Consider the following 21,324-nt stretch of genomic DNA (forward strand, 5'->3'; position numbering starts at 1 on the left):
ATAAACTTCCTGAAGCATATGCATTTTAATTGCCACAATTTCTTATTTGGCAACTGGAAAAGAGCCAAATTCAACCTCCTAATATTTTCTGTATCTCATTTTCCACACTTGAGAAACAGAGCTGGCCCTCATCAAAACTATGTTCCTATACGTTACTGCCATCTAGTGGATATTTTGTTAACAACACATTTACGTTTCATAACGAAGTCTTTTATATTGGCATGTTTACAGAGTCCTAACTGCATGGGAGCTTTGTAAGACCAGACATAAGGAGCTACCACAGGTATATGTTGCACCAGCAAATAAACACACGTTAGTCTTGGCTATAAAATCTTCTGACACATCTCATTTTTCTTATTTATTCATGAAAGAGACAATCACATATTATTCACTGATATTTTTCTTTGTACCTCTGTATCACAGAAGTTTTATCTTGCAGGATCGGATTTATAAAAAGTTTTGCTACTTGTAAAATTAAGTGGGTTTAACAACATACATTTCAGGTGCATTTTAGTCTGATGCGTCATTTGATGTTGCACAGATCCTGACAGGTTAATGAAGTTCTTGTTCTCATGTAAATCCCCCTGGGAATCGTCGCTGCACAAACACGGTAAAAAACAACAACAACGTAGACGAGTGATGGAAAATGGTGAAAATGTTCTACAGTGGAACATTTGGACCAGTGTCCATTTATGTACATGGGAAAGCTGACTTTGGAGCTTTAAACTGTAGCATCTCACTGCTGCCAGTTGCTTTTTTTCCACAATTTTTCCACTTTCAATAAGCGCCAGCCAGGGATGATAGCTCAAACAAAGCAAATAAAACTCAACTTGAGGAAAACTTAAGAAAAATTAAGACATCTGTAGAATACGTTGGGCATTTTATTTCAGCCATAAACATTTATTGCAGTTTGTTTTCAAAGAAGCTATTAAAAACACCTAAAAAAAACAGTTTCTGAACTACAGACCGCTGAGTCTCTCTTGATTGCAGATGACATTTGATGGATTTAACTGAGCAGGACAAATCATTTAAATTAAATGTGGACGTATGGCTGAAGGAAGGCTCTATGGAATCTATTTCTATGAACAAGTCGCTGACTGATTGGAATCACCTGTCCTATACTCTATATATGTCACTCAGAAGATTTGTGGGGGTTTTCTGCTGAAGATGTTATGTGGGGGAACTTTGATTCATGGATGACAAAAATTAAAAGTTCCCAAGCTAGGAGCTTTTCTGCAGCTGCCTTCCAGACGCAGAACCTGCTCATCATGTTCTCAGCTGTTGCAACCTAACAACCAGCAGAGGTTGTACGTGAATGACTGTAGAGAAACTTTATTTCACCCACGTTAAGTTTACAATATTTAACTAAACATCAAGTCACATAATGGAGTGTATGGGGTGATTGCAATCAATGAGCTCACAGGGAAATGAATGAACATGGAGGTCAGTGGAGAGGTCTTTAACAGCCACAGGTTCACATTCTAGGTTCTTCAGGCAAAAGCTTTCACACAGGACCATAATCGCCTTACTTAGACTGTGTTTCAAACTTTGTAACCAGCTGATCTTGTGTGTACATATGTTTACACCATTAACTTAAAGTCAAGCCACATATATATACTTATGGTGGAAGTGCAGCGAGAACCCTCACCCCCGAAAGTCATCTGAAATTCTCTTAATGATGCAAAGAACTGACCAAATTTTGACCACATTATCCATGTCTGCTTATTATAAGCACTCTTAATCTAATTTTCTGTCAGATGAAACATAAATGCTTTTTCGGCAGCTGACTACTCTAATGTACCACCAGGGATAGATTAGATTTATAAAATAAAGATGACGATGAATGTGTCTATGATTAACTATCTCATGCAAGTTTCAAGTTTCTACAAAGTGAGTTTGATTTTACTGCAATGAATGGAAACCAAATGTTGCTTGGAAATTATTCTAAATTGTTCTGCTCTGGAAAATTAGTCATGAGAAAACCACCAGTGAGGTCCATAATAGATTGAAGTTCGGCAATCACATAATTTTGGTTACTGATAACCAAACTTGGTTAGATTATTCCTGTTGCATGTACAGTAATCCATTGTTCTCCAAACCTTAAGGCATGTTGGGGAAAACAACCTCTGTGGGAAGAGAATTAATGTCATAACAGCAGCCAAAGAATGAAGCCTGGGCGGATTACACTCAATGAATTTAATTTCACACACAATAAATATATTTTTTTACTCAGTTGTTCAGTTTCACTATTTGTTTCTGGCACAGCAATGACATTCACCACAGGTCTTGGATAAGGCTTACAAACTAAGGGAGTAAAGACCGTAAACATGCATATATTTGTTTTTTACTTGTGCATAAATAGTCCTCGCAGCAAGATTGTTTGTATGTTTTCCTCTGAATGTTCAGTAGAAGTGCACCACCTGGAATCCCCGTAAGCATCTGAAAGCCTGTGCATCCAGCTTCCCCATATCAATTAAATTGTGTTCCAACTGCACTCGTACAAGCCCGCTGAGACTCTTATTGCCCCAGCAGAAAGCATCACGAGGCACTGATTGAATCTTGTTGTGTGTGAGCGCCACTGAGTGCAGAGCCTGTGGCAGATGTCTGGGCACCTGGCGCAAGGTGTTGTGGCACAGGTCTAACTGGTGCAGGACCGGCAATGTCCTGAATGCCCCTGGTGCCACTTTAAAGATCTTATTCCTTGCTAAACCCAGGTGTTCCAGGTTTTTCAAGAGGCTGAGAGCCGCTTTCTTTATGGAAGATATGAGGTTGCCCTCCAGATTAAGAGTTTTAAGTGAGTGGGGAAGGTGTCGTGGCACTTGTTTTAGTTTGTTCCCCTCTAAGTTGAGGCTTTCCAAGTGAGTTGCATTGAGAAGTGACTCCCTGAGAAGACCCTTGTTTGTAAGTCTGTTTGCACTCAGGTCTAACACCACCAGCTCTGATATCCCATTGAAGGCTCCTCCGCGGAACAGCTCAATGAGGTTTCCTTTGAGGTAGAGCTCCTTGATGGATAGTGGTAAGCCCAGAGGAACTGATGTTAACTGGTTGTGATCCAGGTTCAGAGTGCGCAGGTTGCACAAAGGAGAGAGCACTGCATTAGGAAGAGATTCGGATCCATTCCCCAGGGTGTTGTTGCTGAGGCTCAAAACCAAGAGGCCCGGGCAACGAGCCCAGGCTGCCTCAGACATCACACTCAGCTGGTTATTGTCCAAACGAAGCTCCTCGAGGGAAACTGGAAGGTCAGTTGGAACGCTTTCTAGGAGGTTCATATCCAGGTAGAGGCGCTTCAGAGCTGGGACCCCCTCAAAGGCGTCCTCTATTGCACCATCTGTGAGCCGATTGTTGCTCAACACGAGGAATTCCATGGAGACATATTCATTGAGCAGGTCCAGCTGGATGGTGTTGATGTGGTTATTCATGAGGAGGATGTAGCGGGCATTATAGGGAATACCGTAAGGAACCTTATCCACTCCTTTGTCAGAGCACTGGACAACTCTGGAAAACAATACATAATAAGAATAAGCTTGCATATTGATCTTCAAACCTTTCTGTACCCAGTGCTCCCAATCACACACCAGTACCATAACACAGAAGACACTGGGGCTGCAACCATCATTTTCATTAAATGAATAGTCTTTCGTGCTAAGCTAAGCTAAGCTACCCGGCTGCTGGCTGTAGCTTCATATTTACTGTAAAGATATGAGAGTGGTTTCAATCTTCTCATCTAACTCTCGGCAAGAAAGCAGATGACTGTGTTTCTCAAAATGTTGAACTATTCCTTTAATGATTTATCTGTTTTTTTCCCCATTAATTGGTTAATAGTTTAGTCTATAAAATGTCTGACCAACAGTCTAATATATAAAACAGAAAAATCCAGCAAATTCTCACATTGGAGAACATAAAAGCAGTGAATCTCTAGACTAACTAATCGATGAGTTGACCACTTAATAATGTAGTGTGGTATAATAATGTATTGAAATATATGATGTTTCATGTTAATCAATCATACAGTATCCTTAATGTCTTACCTTCCATAGCAGGCACACTCAGGGGGACAGTAGTTATCCATAAAGTAAGGAAAGTGCGTTGGCGTGACGACCTCCTTCTTCTTCTCTGATTTCTTTTTCTGTGTTTTATTGTCCTTTTTTCTTTTCTTTTCCTTGGACTTCTCAACTGTCTTATTTTTACTACTTCTATTGATTTTCGTTGGCCTCGTTGAAGGTGTTTTGGCAGTTGTCAGCTGCGTATTGGCTGAAGGTTTGATCAGTTGTGGTTGAGGAGGAGCTGCTTTATTTTGCCTCACTGTGAGTTTGGTGTTATTTTCCCTCAGTTTAGCTGTTCTGGGTTTGCCTGTGGGCTGTGTCCTGTTTGATTTACGTGTGAGCTCGACCGGTTCAGCAGAGGGATTATTTTCATTTGATTTAGGTGTGGGGTTTGGCTCTTTAGTTTTTAAATCTTCTTTGGGGTTTGGCGTTGCTGCGTGCACCTCAGGGATAAATTCAGCCTCTTGTGGTTTAACAACGGTGTTTATTTCCCTTGTGGTTTGTAGCTCCTTCCGTGCAGGTTTAAACAATATATTTTTCACCATAACATCCTCTAAATTTGGGCTAGCCTTTACTTCCAGTTCATTCTGCTTGAGATGATCTCCAGGACTCTGTAACACCTCAGTGAGGAGATGCTCAAGCAGCAAGACAGACCTCACCTCACCAGGAACTGCTGTTGAGACGGAGACGTGACTGATTGTTGTAGGATTGGGAAGCGTCACAGACGGAGGGGAGAACTGAGGACTAACTTTGGTGTAAGGGGTGGGAGGGTGAGAGGAGACTGGAAGAACTCGTGTGGGCGTAACCAGAAGTGATGGAGGGACATTATGATGATGAACAGGAGGAGGAGAACCCGGAGGATTTGGAGACTGAGTGATAAGTTGAATTGTGGCAGGAATCTCAAATTCTTTCCCCAGTTGAGTTGAGGATGTGCTTAAAGGAGGTGTGAGATTACTAACTGCTATGTGATCTTCATTACGGTTTGCATTTTTTATGTTCTCTTCCTCTCTTTTCTCCTTTTCCTCATTTCCTCCTTTCACATTTTCTTGATGTACAATCAACATCTTTCCTCCGTCCTCCCCTCTAGTCTGCTCGTGAAGACTAATCCCTGCAACCAGCTTACTCTCTCTTTCCTCTTCCAATATTTCTTGCCTCAGTTTATCCCTTTGATCACTTTTCTTAAATGTCTCGTCATCCTTTCCCCTCTCTTGTATCCATGTATTATAACCATCGACTGCTTTTATTGCCTGCCATGTTTTTGTGTTATCTGTCAGGATAAAATCTGAATCTAAATCTTTCACCATGTCAGCTAAAGAGTATCCCTCTCTTTTTGTTTCTTCCCTTGATATTTTAGAAAAAGTCCCAGGAGTCAGCCTTTCCTCACTTCCTCTCTCATATCCTTCATTACTGTCTAAGATTTCTCCCATATTCCCATTGAAACCTCCTGCATTTTTTTCCTCCTTCTCTTCTGGGTTCATCTCTGGACTCAATCCTTCACTCCTCTGTTCCTCGTCCTTTTTCCTTCTCTCAGTGGATTCAGCAGCCTTTTCTCTCTCCTCCACTGATACAGAAACTGTCAGCTGCTCACTCCTCATCTCAGCCTGGTGGTCTCTGTCCAGCCCAGATATCTGGGAGACTGTCAGTCCTAAAGCACAAAACAGAGAGCAAAGTTCACTTCAGTCACAAACTCTTTTTCTTTTAAGAAAATACAGTTTTTCTTAATACAAAAACCAAAATCACAGTTAGCAACCAATTAGCATGACAACAGTTAGCACTCCCTTTGAAAGGCTCATGAAATAATTAGCATGGAAGTGTTTACGACCTGTCATTTGTAGGATTGCGATAATTACTAAGAGATTACATTGTTATTTCAAAGTCAAAACTGTTTGCTAGATGCTTGAAATGTTAAGTGGGCCTAATGTTGTACTTACTGGGTTGCAATACATATGAATATCCAGAAACTGAGAGGATCATAAGCAGCAGTGTGAGCAGTTCCATTTTACCTGTTGACAGACATGAGGGAAACAATCAGGAGGGGATTTGAGATGGCAAAATTGTCAAAAGGAACGTTTTCTTGAAAGTTATCCTATATTATTATATTTTGAACTTAACTGATGACATGTTTCAGAAGTCCACTACAGAAAATGACACATTACTTTACTTACTTTGTTTGGGGACACAGAGACTGCAGCTGTAAAACATGGTTAAACAGTTCATCTGCTCTGTATCTGTGGTTGGTGTTGAGAGTACTATTTTCACTCCCTAATCCAAAATAGCTGTATTTGGAGTTCGTTTGTTGGACTTTTACAGTTTGAACAGTTTAGTTCAAAGTTGGACCTCTCTGGGGTCTGACTACAAACATAAGTAACGTCAAACACATATTTGATGTCATAACAATGTTTTATAGTAATTTCTTTACTTTATCATCCTCATCAAATGTTCAAGCTCAGTTTGTGTCAACAGGAAGGGTTTCCACTTCAATACTTTCCTGAACATTGGGATTTAATGTCAGAGGAAAAGAAGAATGATGGTTGATTTTACACTGATTGTCTTTAAATATAGAGCGGGGTCTGTGGGACCCCAAACAACGAGGATTCATCAACAATAAAAAGGTTAAAAGAATCCAGCCCAAACATATGCAAAGTCTCAGATAATGCAACAAAGCCATTGTCCAATCAGCTTGATTTACGGGTGTTGCTTACCTGACATGTTTGTAGCTTCCTTATATGTCAAAGCTGAGTTCCTGCATTTGTCTGTGTTATCCGGTTGACCCTACACCTGCCTCTCCGTCTGGACTGAGAAAGTCCAGAAGAAATGGGGCAACCTTTGAACCGCACACACCACCACCACCACCACCACCAACTATACATGACTTTAATGATCTATTTCAGAGCCCCTCTCTGTATGGAGAGTTTTCACACACACACTCTGGGTGAGCCATAGGTAATGACTCCTCAAATGCTTTATCTGGAAGAGAATTCTCACACTTACCCTCAACGTCAGAGGAATCTGAAGGATCAATAGCGGGAAAGGGGCAACTTTAGGGGAAGAGGGGTCAGAGGTGACGGCTGTTTTTTTTTTTGTTTTTTTTTACAGTGGCTACTGTTTGCTCCACTGTGGGGAGACATTAGCATCCCAGTGGTTACATGGGGGTGACAAGTAGCTCCTGGAAACTGCTTGGCCTTTGACCCGTATGCTAATAATCTGCTGTATTTCAGGAAGTCTGGGGAGTGCTGATGCTATTGAGTGATTTTATAGAAATGTAAACGCAACTGCTCCAAGTTAGATCCTTGAATGAGCTTCATTTCATGAACAGAATGGGAAAAATGATGACTGGTCTTTTCTGTAAGAAATCACAATCATGATCAAAGAATGATAACATCTTTCCAACTACGTCACATATTTGAATTAGAATAAAGTCTTCAGTGACTTTTACAGATGTGGTTAAAAGCTAGGATTTAGGTTATGATCATTTTTGCCAAGATTAATGATCACAGTGGTGAAAACAAACAAGTAAATTATCAAAATTGTTGCAGATTACGCTTCTGACTATCGACAAATCGGATTAATTGATTATGGTGGAATCCCTTGGTTTATCATCATTTGGTACTGATGTTTAACATTCAGTCCATTGGTCAATTCAGGTTTATTAGACTAATTAGATTTACTATCAATCTTTTATTCCAACAAAATGCAAAAATTCTACTTTCAAAAAAACACACGAGGAAGTACTGTGACACTGCAGATGTCAGATAGTTCTCAAACAGATGTTTTCTTTCCTTCTCAGCTGCACTGTCTATATTTGTGTGGGAAGAAAAAGTGTGTGTCTACTTCCAGCAATCAGACACTCAACCAACTGGGTCTCAGAATATCAAGTTCTTGATGTCCTTTGTGTTTTCGTCACATCGTACATCATGTCAGCTCATAACAAGGCCGAGCATTCCTTTCAGACTATCCCAAATTCAGTCAGTATTTCAAACAAAGGCAAACACATTTTTAGTGAAGCCTTTGACCAGAATGTGTGACAGCAGAAAATAAGTATCTGCTTTCTTGAAACAGAACACTGTTCTTCCACACACACGTCAACACACATACTCTACATGCTGACATCTAGTGTGCAAAACATGAACTGTGAAAAGATAGAAACTGAGCTACAATACCTTTAACAGCCACAAAGTGGCAGCATGTATCCACACATAACTGCACGTGTTGCCCTGAGAGAGCCTTGTGTTGCATAACATTGCATGGGAAATACAGCATATGGGTTTTAATGTCTTTGTCTGTGTTTGTGCTCAAATCGATTCTGTTCTTCTGGACCATGGAAAGAAAGAAAAATAAGATAATCCACATGAATACTGAGTGGCAGGAATAGGAGACTTGATTGAAATTTAAAGCCCTCGAGAAGACGTCTCTTAACACCTTGAGCTGTGGCATCTCATTTCCTGTCGAAGGTGACGTAATGTATAGGAGAGTGGGTGTGAAAAGCAGCAATAATGGAAGGAACAGAGAGGTGGGGGTGGTTTCTTATTAGACCTACACCTGTTTTAGGCTAAATAACACCAGTGTTTTTCAGTGTGTATAGGCCTACTACCCCTACCCTTTTACCACAAATAATGACACATACCTCCTGACATAAGCTGTAAGAGAACATTGCTTTGTTTTACCCTCCCATCAAGCCCTTTCAGTAAAACCTCCACTTTATCTGTCTCAAGCTTTGATACCTCAAATACAGCTTCAAAAATCCCTTTCACAGACAAAGCTCGTGATATAAAAGCTGCCTGTCTGGACTTTTGCCTTCTAGCTAAATCACTTGTACAGTTGAATGATTGTTCACCAGTGCACCCAGATGCCCTGACAGCTGCCCACAGGCCTCACCAGTAGCCCTTACCCTTGTAGGTTTTTTTTTTTATTCTTTGGCAAAGCCCCAAATGTAAGGAAAATCTTTTTTAAACGATCAAAGAATAATGATTTTTTTCCCAGCTAGGTCACAGATTTGAATCAATATAGTGGCATTTACAGATGTGGTTTAAATGCTAGGATTTGGGTTATGGTCATTTTTGCCTTAAAAGTTGATTTTATTCATTTATTTTCTGTTTTATGCAGCTTGGACATTAAAAAAGAATCTATTTGTAGCCTGTCAACTGGGCTCAGTGGACAAATAATGACCTCAGTGGTGAAGACAAACCTGAAAGCCGGGTATGTGTCGTGAGTTTGTCACCAAAAAGCTGAGGTCAGGGCAGGTAAGTGTGGAATTTGCGTGAGGTTTTGGTCTGAATGGGTGCATGTGTGTGTCGACAGGCGGGGTACGACTGAGTAAATGTGAGTATGGGTGTGTGATTTTAGTCATGTGTGCAGGTGCGGGCCACCGTAGAGCTTCTGGTGTGTATCGATGTAGGTTATGGTAATTGGACAGATAATTGATGACAACATTAACACCGCTTGCCTTGAGGTTTTCTTTTTCTTTTGAAGAACACACAATCTAATTTACAGTAAACAGACCAAACATCAATATTATGTAACTAGAGGGCATAAATCCAGCAGGGAGGGCGACAAAAAGAAAGAAGAATTGAGTAGAATTAGGTAGTGGGAAATACAGGCAGCAGAAGGAGAAGGCTTGAGTGACAGCACGGCTGTGTAAAAATGAACCCACCCCCAAACTATCCCATCTGTTCGGAGCCTGACTGCTGGCGGTTGTGGCGGCGGCGGCGGGGGGTTAACAAGGGCAAAGGGCAAAGGTCACAGACTGTGATCAATTTGTTGGCTAAGACTGTCAGAGCCACATTTGTGTGCAGTGTGTGACTCTCTTGACAACAGCTCACAATGGAAACAGACTTTGCCATCCTATAGGAGCATTTTCCTACCGTTCATGTGTCTGAAGTGAATGCATTGGCCGAACCTGCTGTACCTATCAGTAACACTGTCGCTGCAAACTGAGTCAAGCCAAGAATAAATGCTGTGATGCATTATCTTGCACTATACAGATATTACTGAGAGGCTAATGTGTTTTGAGATATGTGCGGTAAATATAACAGGATGTTTGGACCTATGAGAATCTAATTGATCAAAACCTTCATAGTGAATAAAAGAGTGAATTAAAATTACCGTGGGAACAAAGAACAGTGTGCAGATTGTACTTTTTTTGCCACACTTTTTTTAACGTTTCTAACGTTACATATACATAGTTCTGCTGCCAGGCATGTGAGGACAAAGTAAACATTAACAAACACTGATAATTCCAGTTAAGAGGTATTTGGCAGCAGAATGGAGACTTTGTGCTGTCCGCGATGGTTCATATTTTTGAGCAATTGAACAACCTGAACGTTATTTACAAAATGCCAGACTGTGCTCTCTTTTCTTAAAAAGAAAAGAGGAACAGAGGTCCAGTAATTTGTGTTTGTATCAGAATAAGAGAGACAGAAGTGCGCAGACTACTTTTCTTTCTACATCCAAATATTTTTCCTGCTTTTTCTCCAGAGAGGGGTAGGAGTCATCATGAGCGAAGGCCTTGCGACAGTCTGCAGCACTATGTTGTCTTAACCTTGCCTAGAATAGCTCCGCCAAATTAAACCTGTGTTTTTGTTTTGGTATGGAGTTCTTGTGTGTCAGAAAATTCAACATGGCAAGAAGAGGGTTGAGGACGAGGGAGGAGAGCTGGGAGAGGAGGAGAAAAAGGAATTTCAAAAACACAGTTTAGACTTTCGGGCTCTTTTTACACTCAGCTTTGAAGTTTTAGTGAGAAGTCCTTTTGAAATCAAAAGCTCAAACTGGAATAGAAGTTATTTCTTGGGCGTTAATGAAGCTTATCTCGCAGGTCTGCAGGTCAGTCAGCTCCTCATAAACAGCACGTCCACGGTCAGGACAGGCTGATCCAAACAAGGTCAGGTCAGGAGAGGCTGAAGGGACGAGAACACTGCATACAAAAAGTACAATATCAACGTGGTTTACTCTATGACACAGTCAGTAAACTGAGGAGACAGGGCAGAATATAAAAGAGGTTATTATCGTTTCATTAGAAACCAAATTAAACTATGAAAACATATTATCTTAGTAGTTTTATCTTCCTGTCTCTTTGTCCAAGAAGACTCATCTCTAAAATGGATCCTCTGTTTGGAGACCTCAGGAGGCTTATTGATTGTTCACACACACACACACACACACACACACACACACACACACACACACACACACACACAGACTCACATGTACAAGCCTTTGCATCCTCACAATTGATGTTTCCCATGAAGAAGACAACTCACCCATATTTTTTTTCTCTCTCTATGTGGAGAAGAAAAAGCAACAATTTGAGGCAGCGTTGACATTTGGCCGCCACATATTGCGCTGAAGCAAGAGCAATGTTGAAGCACTGTAGCAGAGCGACTCCTTTTGTCCTTTTTAAATTACTCCATTGTTCCTCCAGAGTGACTCATATTTCTGAAATCTCCATTTAGAGCACAATGATATTGCTCATTGTGTGTGTGTGCGTGTGTGTGTGTGTGTGCATGCTTAGCCGATTATTGATGCTATCAGCCAAGAGAAGCTCTCCATATGCTATATGATGCATGTATCAGGCCAGTCGATCAACTAGTCTGCTCTGTTAAACTCTGCATCCTCTCACTTTTGCCTTTTATTCTCCACGTGCACCTCTACACACTGCGTGTACAAATCTGCGGAGGCAACAAGTGTGAAATATGTGGGTGGAAAAATGTAAAGGATGTATACAGAGGTGGTATTGTTTCAGCAGGACACAGGGACAGATGGACGGACAATGTTTTGCTGGGTGATGTGGGTCATTGGTCTTGGTTAACAATTCTCCAGTGTTATTAAGCAATCTGTCACACTGCAAAAACACGTGGACTGACAGATAAGGTCAGAGTTAGATGTTTTTTCTTTCTCTCACTTGTGATTTCCTCTTTCAGTACAGCATGACAAGTAAACATACTACAACTACTTAAAGGGCTTAAAGCTGCTTTAATCAATATGCATATAAATAGTGGTTCAAATGACTGTGAAAGTGTTTCAGAATCTTTTAGCTCATTGTTTTGTTTTTCTGACCCTCAACTTTGCTGTTTTAGTTCACTCTCACGGCTCTCATCTTCATTTTCAGGCTGTTTTCTGCAAAAAAGCTCTTAAAAACCTTGTGTACGCTACCTGCACAGCAACAAACCCCAGACAGACAAAGTCAGAAACTAGCTAGCGAACATAGATATGGGTCAGTGAGAATATCTCAGTCTAAGTCAGAAATATTGGACTTACACTGCTAATGTTGCCTTGTATCTGCTGGATGTGTAAACAGGAATCTGCATGCTAACAAATTCACCTTGTCAACATAAAGTTGGCCAAACAATTAACAACAGTTAACGCAGTTTTAGAGATCACAAACAAGTACACACACTCTGAGGCAAACAAGTACCTGCTGAATAAAAAAGTAATGTAAAAAATGATTCTAATCTTATTTCCTTTAAAAACAACATACAACTGTTTGATACTATTTTCTCTGTATGGACTTACAGAAAGACGTGTGTAGCCTTTAAAATAAACTAAAATAAAAAGTATAAACTTAAAACATGAACTTATCCTGTTGCCATTTTACCCACTATCACATCCCTGCATTAAAAAAGAGAAGTGAGAAAAGTGGAAAGAAGTTTAGAAAAAGTCCCAATGATACTTAAAAGTCCTCTCACCTAATTCTCTGCCATGAAAGACAAAGAACACACACATCCAAGTTATAAGAAAACATAAAGACATACAGTTGTAAATGTAATTTCTTCTCGTCTTTAATGAACAGATGCCAATAAAAACTAGTTCCGGTTACTTGTGTTTTACTATAACAACCAAGTCAGCCCACATTGTGTGTCTTTGTGTGTGTGTGTGTGTGTGTGTGCGTGTGTGTGTGCGCATGGCGAGGGGCCCTTGTTATTATGTCCTGCTGCTTTTCAATGGAACAGCTGTGCGGAGTCTCCAGCCGCCTCCAAACAAGGCACAGGCTGCCTGGCAACTGCCCTCCCATTGGCCAACTTTCCACCTCCTCTGACCAATCGCACGGACCACGCGATGAGGAAGTGAATGGGGGAGAAAAACACAACAGAGAGAGAGAGTGAGAGAGAGAGAGAACAGAAAGGATTGTGAGAAAGTTTGCTGTGAAAAACACTGAAGGAGTTGAGGAGCGAGATTTCAGCTCGTGTTTCCAACAGCGGGTGATAAGATTGAGAAAGCAGAATGAGAGCACAGAGACTAATCATACTTAGAAGTGAGCACTTTTAAAAGCTTTAATCTCTTTCCAGACAGATTTGCATGTAAAGCTTTTAATGTTTCTCAAATCCTGTCTTTGGTAAATTCCAGCATTTCGCTCTATTAGCTCTGACCTTTTCGAATACAACGGAACAATTCTGAAAGGGAACAAATCTACATGGTTTTCTAAAACCACAGTCTTGACACAAAAAGAGGCCAATCAGAGACGCAAGACATGAAAAGACCTGCCTGATGTGTAGGGGTGTTTCAACAAACAAAAGACTGACGCATTTACGCATTTCTCGGATCCCTTTTGCCACATCGATCCGAGGCGAGTCCGTTTTGAGTGACAACGAGAAGGTGGTGACTTTTCTCTATCGATGTTGTTTGGCAGTCTGAGACATGCCACTGCAAAACCTGCGTTTCCAGGGCTTTGAATGGGTTTACTGGGGGATTTGAGTCACATCTCTTGGGGATAATAAGTGTTTGTTTTACACTAGCTGTGACGCATGCAGTTGCTAGATGTGAGGTCGGAAGATGAGAAAAAAAACATTGTTGGAGGACTTGTTGAGGGTGATAAACAATAGTGTGTGTATATAAGTGTGTGTGTGTGTATTCAGCATCTCACCTTTATGTGGGTGTACAGTATATAGTGTGCACGTGTGAGCTTTGTAGACAAGTAGGTGGGCTTCACGCTCCGATACATCCTGTAATTACCAATCAAAGTGTCGAGCAGATCTTTGTGAGACTGCACGACACGACACACGCAGCTCTTCTCTCCCCTGGAGGTCACACTTCCTACGAAATCTCAGTTGCAGCTTATCCCAAAAAACAACAAGACCAGTTAAGAGACAGAAACACGAAGAAGGAGCGAGGCAGCCGGTGTGATGTGGTAAAGAAGAAGGCTATGAACTGCATAGATCTGCTTGCTTAAAAAAAGCATGTGCAAACACTCTTGTAATTACAGATAGACACACCAGTGGAGACAAATACAAGCAAACCCAACCCGGGGTTGCGTCATTTGTCGCAATGTAAAATATACAACCATATATATATGCTGACATGGTGAAGTTGTGGGCGACTGAGTCAGTGGATGTGATGACCACCAGCAGCTCCACGGCGTTGGTGATACAGCTGACACAGTTCACACAGCTCGTAGTACACACGGTACATCACTATCTGCCACAGAGATTTTGTAACTGACCTACATTTGCAGCACAAATGAGAAGCAACAGAATACTCATGATGGCATTTTATTTTGTAAATATTAGTGCTAAAGGTTAGCAAATTAACCGATTAGTTGATTGACAGCAATTTTGATAATTGATTGATTGTTTAAGTCATTTGTCAGTAACAAATGACCAAAGTTTTACTGCTTCCACCTGCTAAAATGTGAGAATTCGCTGCTTTCATTGTAAACTGAACCTCTTTGGGATTAGGACTGTTGTTCAGACAGAACACAAAATGTGAAGACGCCACTTTAGACTCTGGGGAATTGTGATGGGCATTTTTTCCTGACAGTTTTTAGACTAAACCTTCAAAAATCAATTCATGATCCTCTGGTTTCTTTCAGGGTGTTTATCCTTGACGTGTTCTAACATATGCAAGTGTAATCTGTTATATGATCTGAGAAATAACATAAATCTACTTTAATGGAGTGCATTCACCCATTCATCTAGAGCATACAGAGAAAGTTCTGGTAATATAATGCACTGTCATCTGTTCTGGGCACGGCAGACATGCCCTGACATGCAAAAAGATTCACAAATGAAAGCATTTGGTTTCTCACACAGGGATGGCAGGTTTATTAGGCAGCTTGCCTGTGGCGAGTAGTTTTCACATTGAAGTAAAGCAAAATTTACCCCACTTGTCAGCGCATGATTGCAGACTAATGAAACCTCAGGCCTGCGGCGCTACAGCTGAAAATCCTGCAATTCCTTCCCTGCTTATAATAAATTAAGTAGATAGAAAGTAGGCTACTGTTGGCTTTTCAGCACTGGGCCAATTATAATTTAATTTAGACTTACCCTCTTTAAGGATTAACTATTGTTTCGTTCTTCAAAAATTACAGTTGGTTATATACTCCAACTTCCTGCATCAAGTTAGCAAAGTGTTTTGTGGTCCGGCCCTCTCAAAGATACACTCCAACAGTTTTCATCCATCTTGATGAGCTGTCGGTCTACTGTAGCCTGAGGCTCAAACTGGCACTAACTGTAAACAGAGCAACTGTTGAAGAGGGAGACAACAAGTGCTGGCAAACTGCTGTAAAAATAGTAATGCTGGTGTTCGGGGACTTCTGTCTGCAGCGGGGCGAGTGTTGCTGTTGCTTCTTTTCTGCCAGTTTTCATGATGTTGCAAGTTTTGGAATATGTCTTCAGCTCAAACATACAGACAGACGTGATAAATTACCATTTTATACTTGAAATTATACTTGAATTATACTATGAAAACTACTCACAATGAAGTCAGTGGACTATCCAGAGCAACCAGGACTGGAGAGGTTCCTAACGTTGCTCTATGCTAACAGTTAGCTAACGTTAGCCCACTTCACTTCTGTGCTGCAACGTTTTTGCTTAATTTAATTTTTGCTAAATTTTTTTGCTCAGCGCCATCACTGACTTAAACTATCAGTGACTAACAAATAGTTTTAAGTTGTGGGACCAAAATATTGACGGATAAACAGTTTAACCCTGCCAGAAGGATCCAGCAGAGGGTACCATACAGTGGGTGTGTACATTATCAAGGTTTTATCACATGAGAAATCAGATGGGTGTGCCTCTGTGATTTTGTGTGTCTGTTTATAATGTTTGCACACTTAACTTCAACGTTAAGGGATTCTATTCTTCTATGTACAGTAGTCTAGTATGTGGGTGTGCAAGAACAGTTTATTTGTACCAGAATAAATAAGCAGTTGGCATAATTTTGGAGATATTGTTTTAGTTTAGTTTTTCAGACGTGTGGCCTGGAATCTCTGGGTCATCCACAGGACATCAACCCCTAATTGTGTAACAAATACCTGAGGGGCGTTTACCCAAGCTGACCAATTGCAGTTCAAATCAATAATGACCCCAGCTCTTTCAGAGACTACATGTTTGAGAAAACAGCTTCAATCTGCTCCCACTGTGCTGCCCAGACAATCCCAGCCTAATCCATGGAGTCCAGTCCTGGATTACCATGTCTGCTCCACCCACAATCTCCGCATTATGGAAATTATACAGGATTATATGAACTCACGCACACACACATCACACAAGGACACAGACTCCTGGCATAAAACCTGTGCAACATCCCCAGGACATCTTTCTGTTTTCCTGAAAACACTGATTACACCTGTCAGATTAGGTGGCGTGGAGTAGATTTTAGAAAACCAGCTCCACACAACACAAACAAAGCATTTAGGCTGATTTCCTCTTATCTGGCAGGAGTGGGAACAACATGGCAACTCTCAAATGCAGATTTTGTTTTGTTTGGTGCATGGGAACATGTTGCCATAGTGACCGTGATACCGATTTCTTGGTGGAAGTGTTATGCAGGCTTGAGATTTCAAGCTCCAGCAGACGGTTTCGATTCAGTGTCACAGAAGTTGAGTGTGTTTTTTGAATGGTTCAGAGCAAGTAAATGAATGAGGGAGAAAAGGAACGAGATTTTGTGAATGTGTATTATGCGTCTTCACGAGTGAGTGTGAGTGAATGTTCTCTGTGCATGTTCGTGTGTAGTGGTTTCAGCATGTGGGGTAATGGTTCTGAATGGGCCGATCTAGATGAAAGTCATATTATTAGCAGATGGTTCAGTGAAGCACCGGCGGCTCCAGCAGAACTTCATCATTAGCCATGTGAGCTCTCCGTTGGTCTTATTTTTCTTCTCTCAATCCAGCAAAAAATGTGCGGAACCACTGATCTGGTCTTTGTTCACATGCGTCCTTCATTTTCCACCAGCTTTATTCCCCTTTTCCGCCGCAGACAGGAACATTTTGAGAAGAGCTCATGCAAAGACTTTGAAATGATAAAAAAAAGTGAATGGCTGTGTGTTAGAAATGAATGAACATGCAGGTGAGAAATTGCTGCGGTTGAAAATGTGACACTTGATAGTAAAGGTGCTCTTGTGCACGGAGCCACTTATCAAACATTGCTAATTGATACATATCAAAAGCCCATGCATGTGCTCTCAGCAGCTTTGCAAGTAGAGACTACGAAGAGGTCTCAGGTTGGATCCAAGCAGTTGTTTCTAAGCCAAACGCAAAAACATCTGCTTGGCTTTCAAGATGTCGGCGCAGCAGCTAGTCCACTTTGCTGAGCTCTGCACTGAAGTATTGATATTTTCAACCTTTCTCACATGCAGATAAATGTCTCAAGTGTTTTTGTGTTTGACATAATAATATGACCGTTGACGAGAACATTTTGAATTGTTCTGACAACTAAATAAAACAAGATCGATTGCGCAGAGAGTTTGACTGGTCCCCTACCAGGTGCAGAGAAGCTAGTCCCTGTCCTTCTTCAACTAACCAAGATGTCTATGGCCATCAATGGAAAGCTGAGCCCATCATCCCAGCTGCACCAACGAGGCTGATGAAAGGAGGCGGCTTCTGACCGAGCTCACCTGCCTATTCAACTGCTCCAGAGGGAGATGCACAGCAAAAACAAAGGAAGGAGGGAGAATATACATATTATTTTTTTGCTAGCTGGCTTGCGGATATGGTGGGGCAAAATCGCACTGCACGCTAGCTCAGAAACCCAGTCTGAAACAGCGACTGTGGTCCATCTTTATAAGGTTCAATAACTTCAGCGGCAAGTAGAAAGTATTAGAGGCTTTGAGACGCAAGGCTCTAGTATACGAGGGGTCTAAAATACCTTAATGCCTTAAATGTAAAATTGCCCACACAAAAGTGCACCTAACATTCCGAAACATAAAACCATCCTTTCCTTTTCCAATTTTCTTAATAGCGTTTCTCCTACTTTTCCAGCATTTTCCAGCCGTTTGTATTATTTTCTTGCCATTATCTTTGAGCACAGCCCTCTGTAGAAGTGGATGATGAGTAGTTTTGTGTAAATGATCCTGGCTTAAACAGTGATTTACATCCCTGGGTAAAGGCTCAGTGGTCCAGACACATTCCCGGGCTGCTCAGAAGCTGTATTTTCCCCTTCAGTCTGCAGGCTCCTGCAAACCTCTGCAGGCAATAGACATTAAAGGGCAATGCATTTTTCTATAATTAGATGGTGAAATGGCACATTGAAAATAATGAGGAGTGTGTGTGGAGATGTGGATGTATGTAAATTAGAATTTTATGCAGGAGAAACCGTGTCCTCTTGCACACATGAACTTTAGTAGGATGAGTGGTCACTTTGATGGGAGCTAATCCTGATGCTAATGAAAATAAATCTAAAACGCATGTTTTCTTGAGGGAGTCTTGCATATTTGTATGTGTGCATGTACAGTTTTCAATGCCTAGGCGGTGCGCGCCAACCTTCTGATCCTCACAGAAGGAGACCTTGTTTACTAGAAAGTTTTTTTTTTTAGAGAAAATCTCAGCCAATTACTGTCAGATATAAAACTCTGGTGTGCAAAAAGCTGGTGTGATTTGTGGAATTGGCTGTGATCAAGACTCATACACGAATGCTTCTTCAAAGAGGCCAGAGATTTAAAGTGTTGCATTACAGAGTTAACAAACACCGTTGGGAACATGTACATTGCCTTTAGAGTCATTTGCCCTTCATTTATTTATACACTCAAAGTCATTCCTCGAGCCGTGGAGGTGTGTGCTTTGCTATTAAGGTGAAGGTTTCTGTGGTTCAGTTGTTTTTGACTGCTTACAGAAATAAGGTAGCCAAAGTTATCACATTTGTATTATTTAAAACGAAAAATATAAACGATTCACACCTGTACACAAGTCAGTTTTGTCAACGATTAATGACATTTTTGGAACACAATCCAAAGTTATGTGAGGATGCTTGTTCCCAATGGGACAGTAATCTGTTAGTTGAGCCCATTATAAATATTAATAAAGGGTATCAGTGGTGGTATGGTCTCTGCAACAACTGTAAACAAAGCCGTATACAATATGTTATTGATGCATACCTAAGCTATCCAGGTGTCTCCAGAGAGCAATTTATTCATCTGCGTCCTGGAATTATAAAGCAATAACCTGTAACTGCTTTCCATTTACGTCCATGTGTCTGTGCACAATGTGTCACAGTACCAGGAAAGTCAATAGACTGACAGATAGTGTACATGGATAACAAACTGGTATGCAATCAATCTAAATAGGTCACGTAAGAGATTCATATGTTGCATGCTTTTTCTTCTTCTTCTTCTTCTTACTGCAGCAAGTGGTTTAAAGATATTGTGGAGCAAAAGTAGCTTCTGCACTTTAACAGGCATCTTAACAAATATTGACAGTGAGATTGCAAGCATGACAGTACCAAAGATGATATTTCTGTGTAAACATTTTTGTGTGTTTGCTTGTGTATTTTAGTCTGTCTGTCTTTTATTTCTCCCCAGTGGCCTCCCACACACTCAAAAACATCATTACATAAAGAATATTTATATTGTCAGATGCTCCATAATGGCTCTCACAGAGAACACGATAAACACATCATAAATTGTAAAATAGAAACCAGAAACAGTATAGTCATTGGATCTCCTGTCTTCTTTTCTTCCATAGGCTCCAAACAGTACTTTACTGAGAATCTACTGAAAACTAAAATAATCTCAGGGATTAATTCTTCACAAAAAGATTATTTTATATAGTAACCTGCCGTGTGGAAATGTGATGCAAACACGAAAATGGAACAAATATGTTGACAACTTGAAAAAAATGAAAATCCTCTTATAAGGGAATTATCTGATCATATAGAGGGAGAGCTGTTCTAAATTGTATGTGGAAATCTGTTATCTCTGGTTGCTTAGTGACTAATTCACCAAGTGAAAAACTCCTTTAGGGGCTATTTGCATATGCAAAGTGCAGAGATAGGAGAATAAACAATCTCTGGGTGTTTTGGTGAGGTGTGTGTGTGTGTGCTGTGTGTGGTTGTGTGAACAGGACTGACATGGATCACAGAATATGGAGGAGCGGAGTGCATCAGCAAGGCCTCCTGCCGTTCTCAACTGACTGCTGCGTGTGGGGAGATAGCATGTCAGTGTGTGTGTGTGTGTGTGTGTGTGTGTGTGTGCTCCACAACTTCCATCTGCATGAACTTTCACTGTGAATCACTCAAGTGTGTGTATATATATGTGAGTGGGAGTGTAGAGCACAGAAATTTGCTGGAACTCAAATTACTTTTTAATTAAAGATACCCTTTGAGTAAATAAGAGAAAAGTTTGCAGGAAGTCATCTGATGAGACATTCAGAATAATATTATAACTGTAAATAAATGGCATTTATATTAATAATGGAAAAGAGAATGTTGCATGAAAAAAATAAAAATACACCCTGAATATTTTTCATTTAAAGTTGTAATGCTTAAGATTTCAGTCCTGGTTGATTTGGCGACACTCGTGGTTACCGTGGGAACAGCAAGTGTGGTTTAATACGACAGCAACCAAACTCCTTCATTTTAATAATGAAGTCAATAATAATTGCAACCACAATCTGATTTCATGCTGTGACGTGAGGTGTTTTTCACACAACAGCAGGCCTCAGTAAATGGAGTTTGCTAGAAGTTGGAGGAGTGCAACCTGTTGCCTGCAACTCTTCGCCTAACAGCTCACTGTGGCTGCTCCCTCTTGTTCCATTTACTCCCTCGCAAAAAAACTTAAAAACGATCCACTGATGAAAAATGCCAGAAATTTGTTTTTTATACGACTGCTTCACAATAAAAGCCACCACTTGTTTGCCAGTTGAACACTTTAAATGTGAAGCAGCAGCAGTAGGAAATGTTTGATTGCATTATTGTTGTAAATACGCACTGGATACAGCTTTTATATGGCTGTGGGAAAGAGAACAGCAAACAGTGAGATGAAATTATGAACTTAGTTTTGTTTTCCTGTGAATCCCTAATGGCAGACTCTGTCACGAACAATAATGCTATATAGAGAGATAATTACGTAACATTGAATG

At 40.7% G+C, this 21,324-nt stretch overlaps 1 protein-coding gene across 1 annotated transcript; it reads right to left on the reverse strand.

The window, feature by feature from the left end:
- Positions 1-2,402: 2,402 nt before the first annotated feature.
- On the reverse strand, positions 2,403-6,041 carry LOC139305387 (extracellular matrix protein 2). The gene is made up of 4 exons (XM_070929358.1): positions 5,975-6,041; positions 5,428-5,688; positions 4,029-4,824; positions 2,403-3,495 (listed from the first exon to the last, which is right to left on the reverse strand). The coding sequence occupies exons 1-4, from the start codon at positions 6,039-6,041 to the stop codon at positions 2,403-2,405; spliced, it is 2,217 nt and encodes a 738-aa protein (XP_070785459.1).
- Between the last annotated feature and the right edge of the window lie 15,283 nt (positions 6,042-21,324).

Source organism: Enoplosus armatus, chromosome 22, assembly GCF_043641665.1.
Source record: "Enoplosus armatus isolate fEnoArm2 chromosome 22, fEnoArm2.hap1, whole genome shotgun sequence".
Classification (NCBI taxonomy): domain Eukaryota; kingdom Metazoa; phylum Chordata; class Actinopteri; order Centrarchiformes; family Enoplosidae; genus Enoplosus; species Enoplosus armatus.

Bases quoted from the DNA above. Each gene is read 5' to 3' on its own strand.
- LOC139305387 (XM_070929358.1), bottom strand. From the start codon at position 6,041: ATGGAACTGCTCACACTGCTGCTTATGATCCTCTCAGTTTCTGGATAT. The intron at 4,825-5,427 runs GTGAGGAAAGGC...GAGTTCTTCCAG, and splicing joins TGAAGGATATGAGAGAGGAA to TCTCCTCTCACCCTCCCACC. The intron at 3,496-4,028 runs GTAAGACATTAA...ATTGTTTTCCAG, and splicing joins GAGTGTGCCTGCTATGGAAG to AGTTGTCCAGTGCTCTGACA.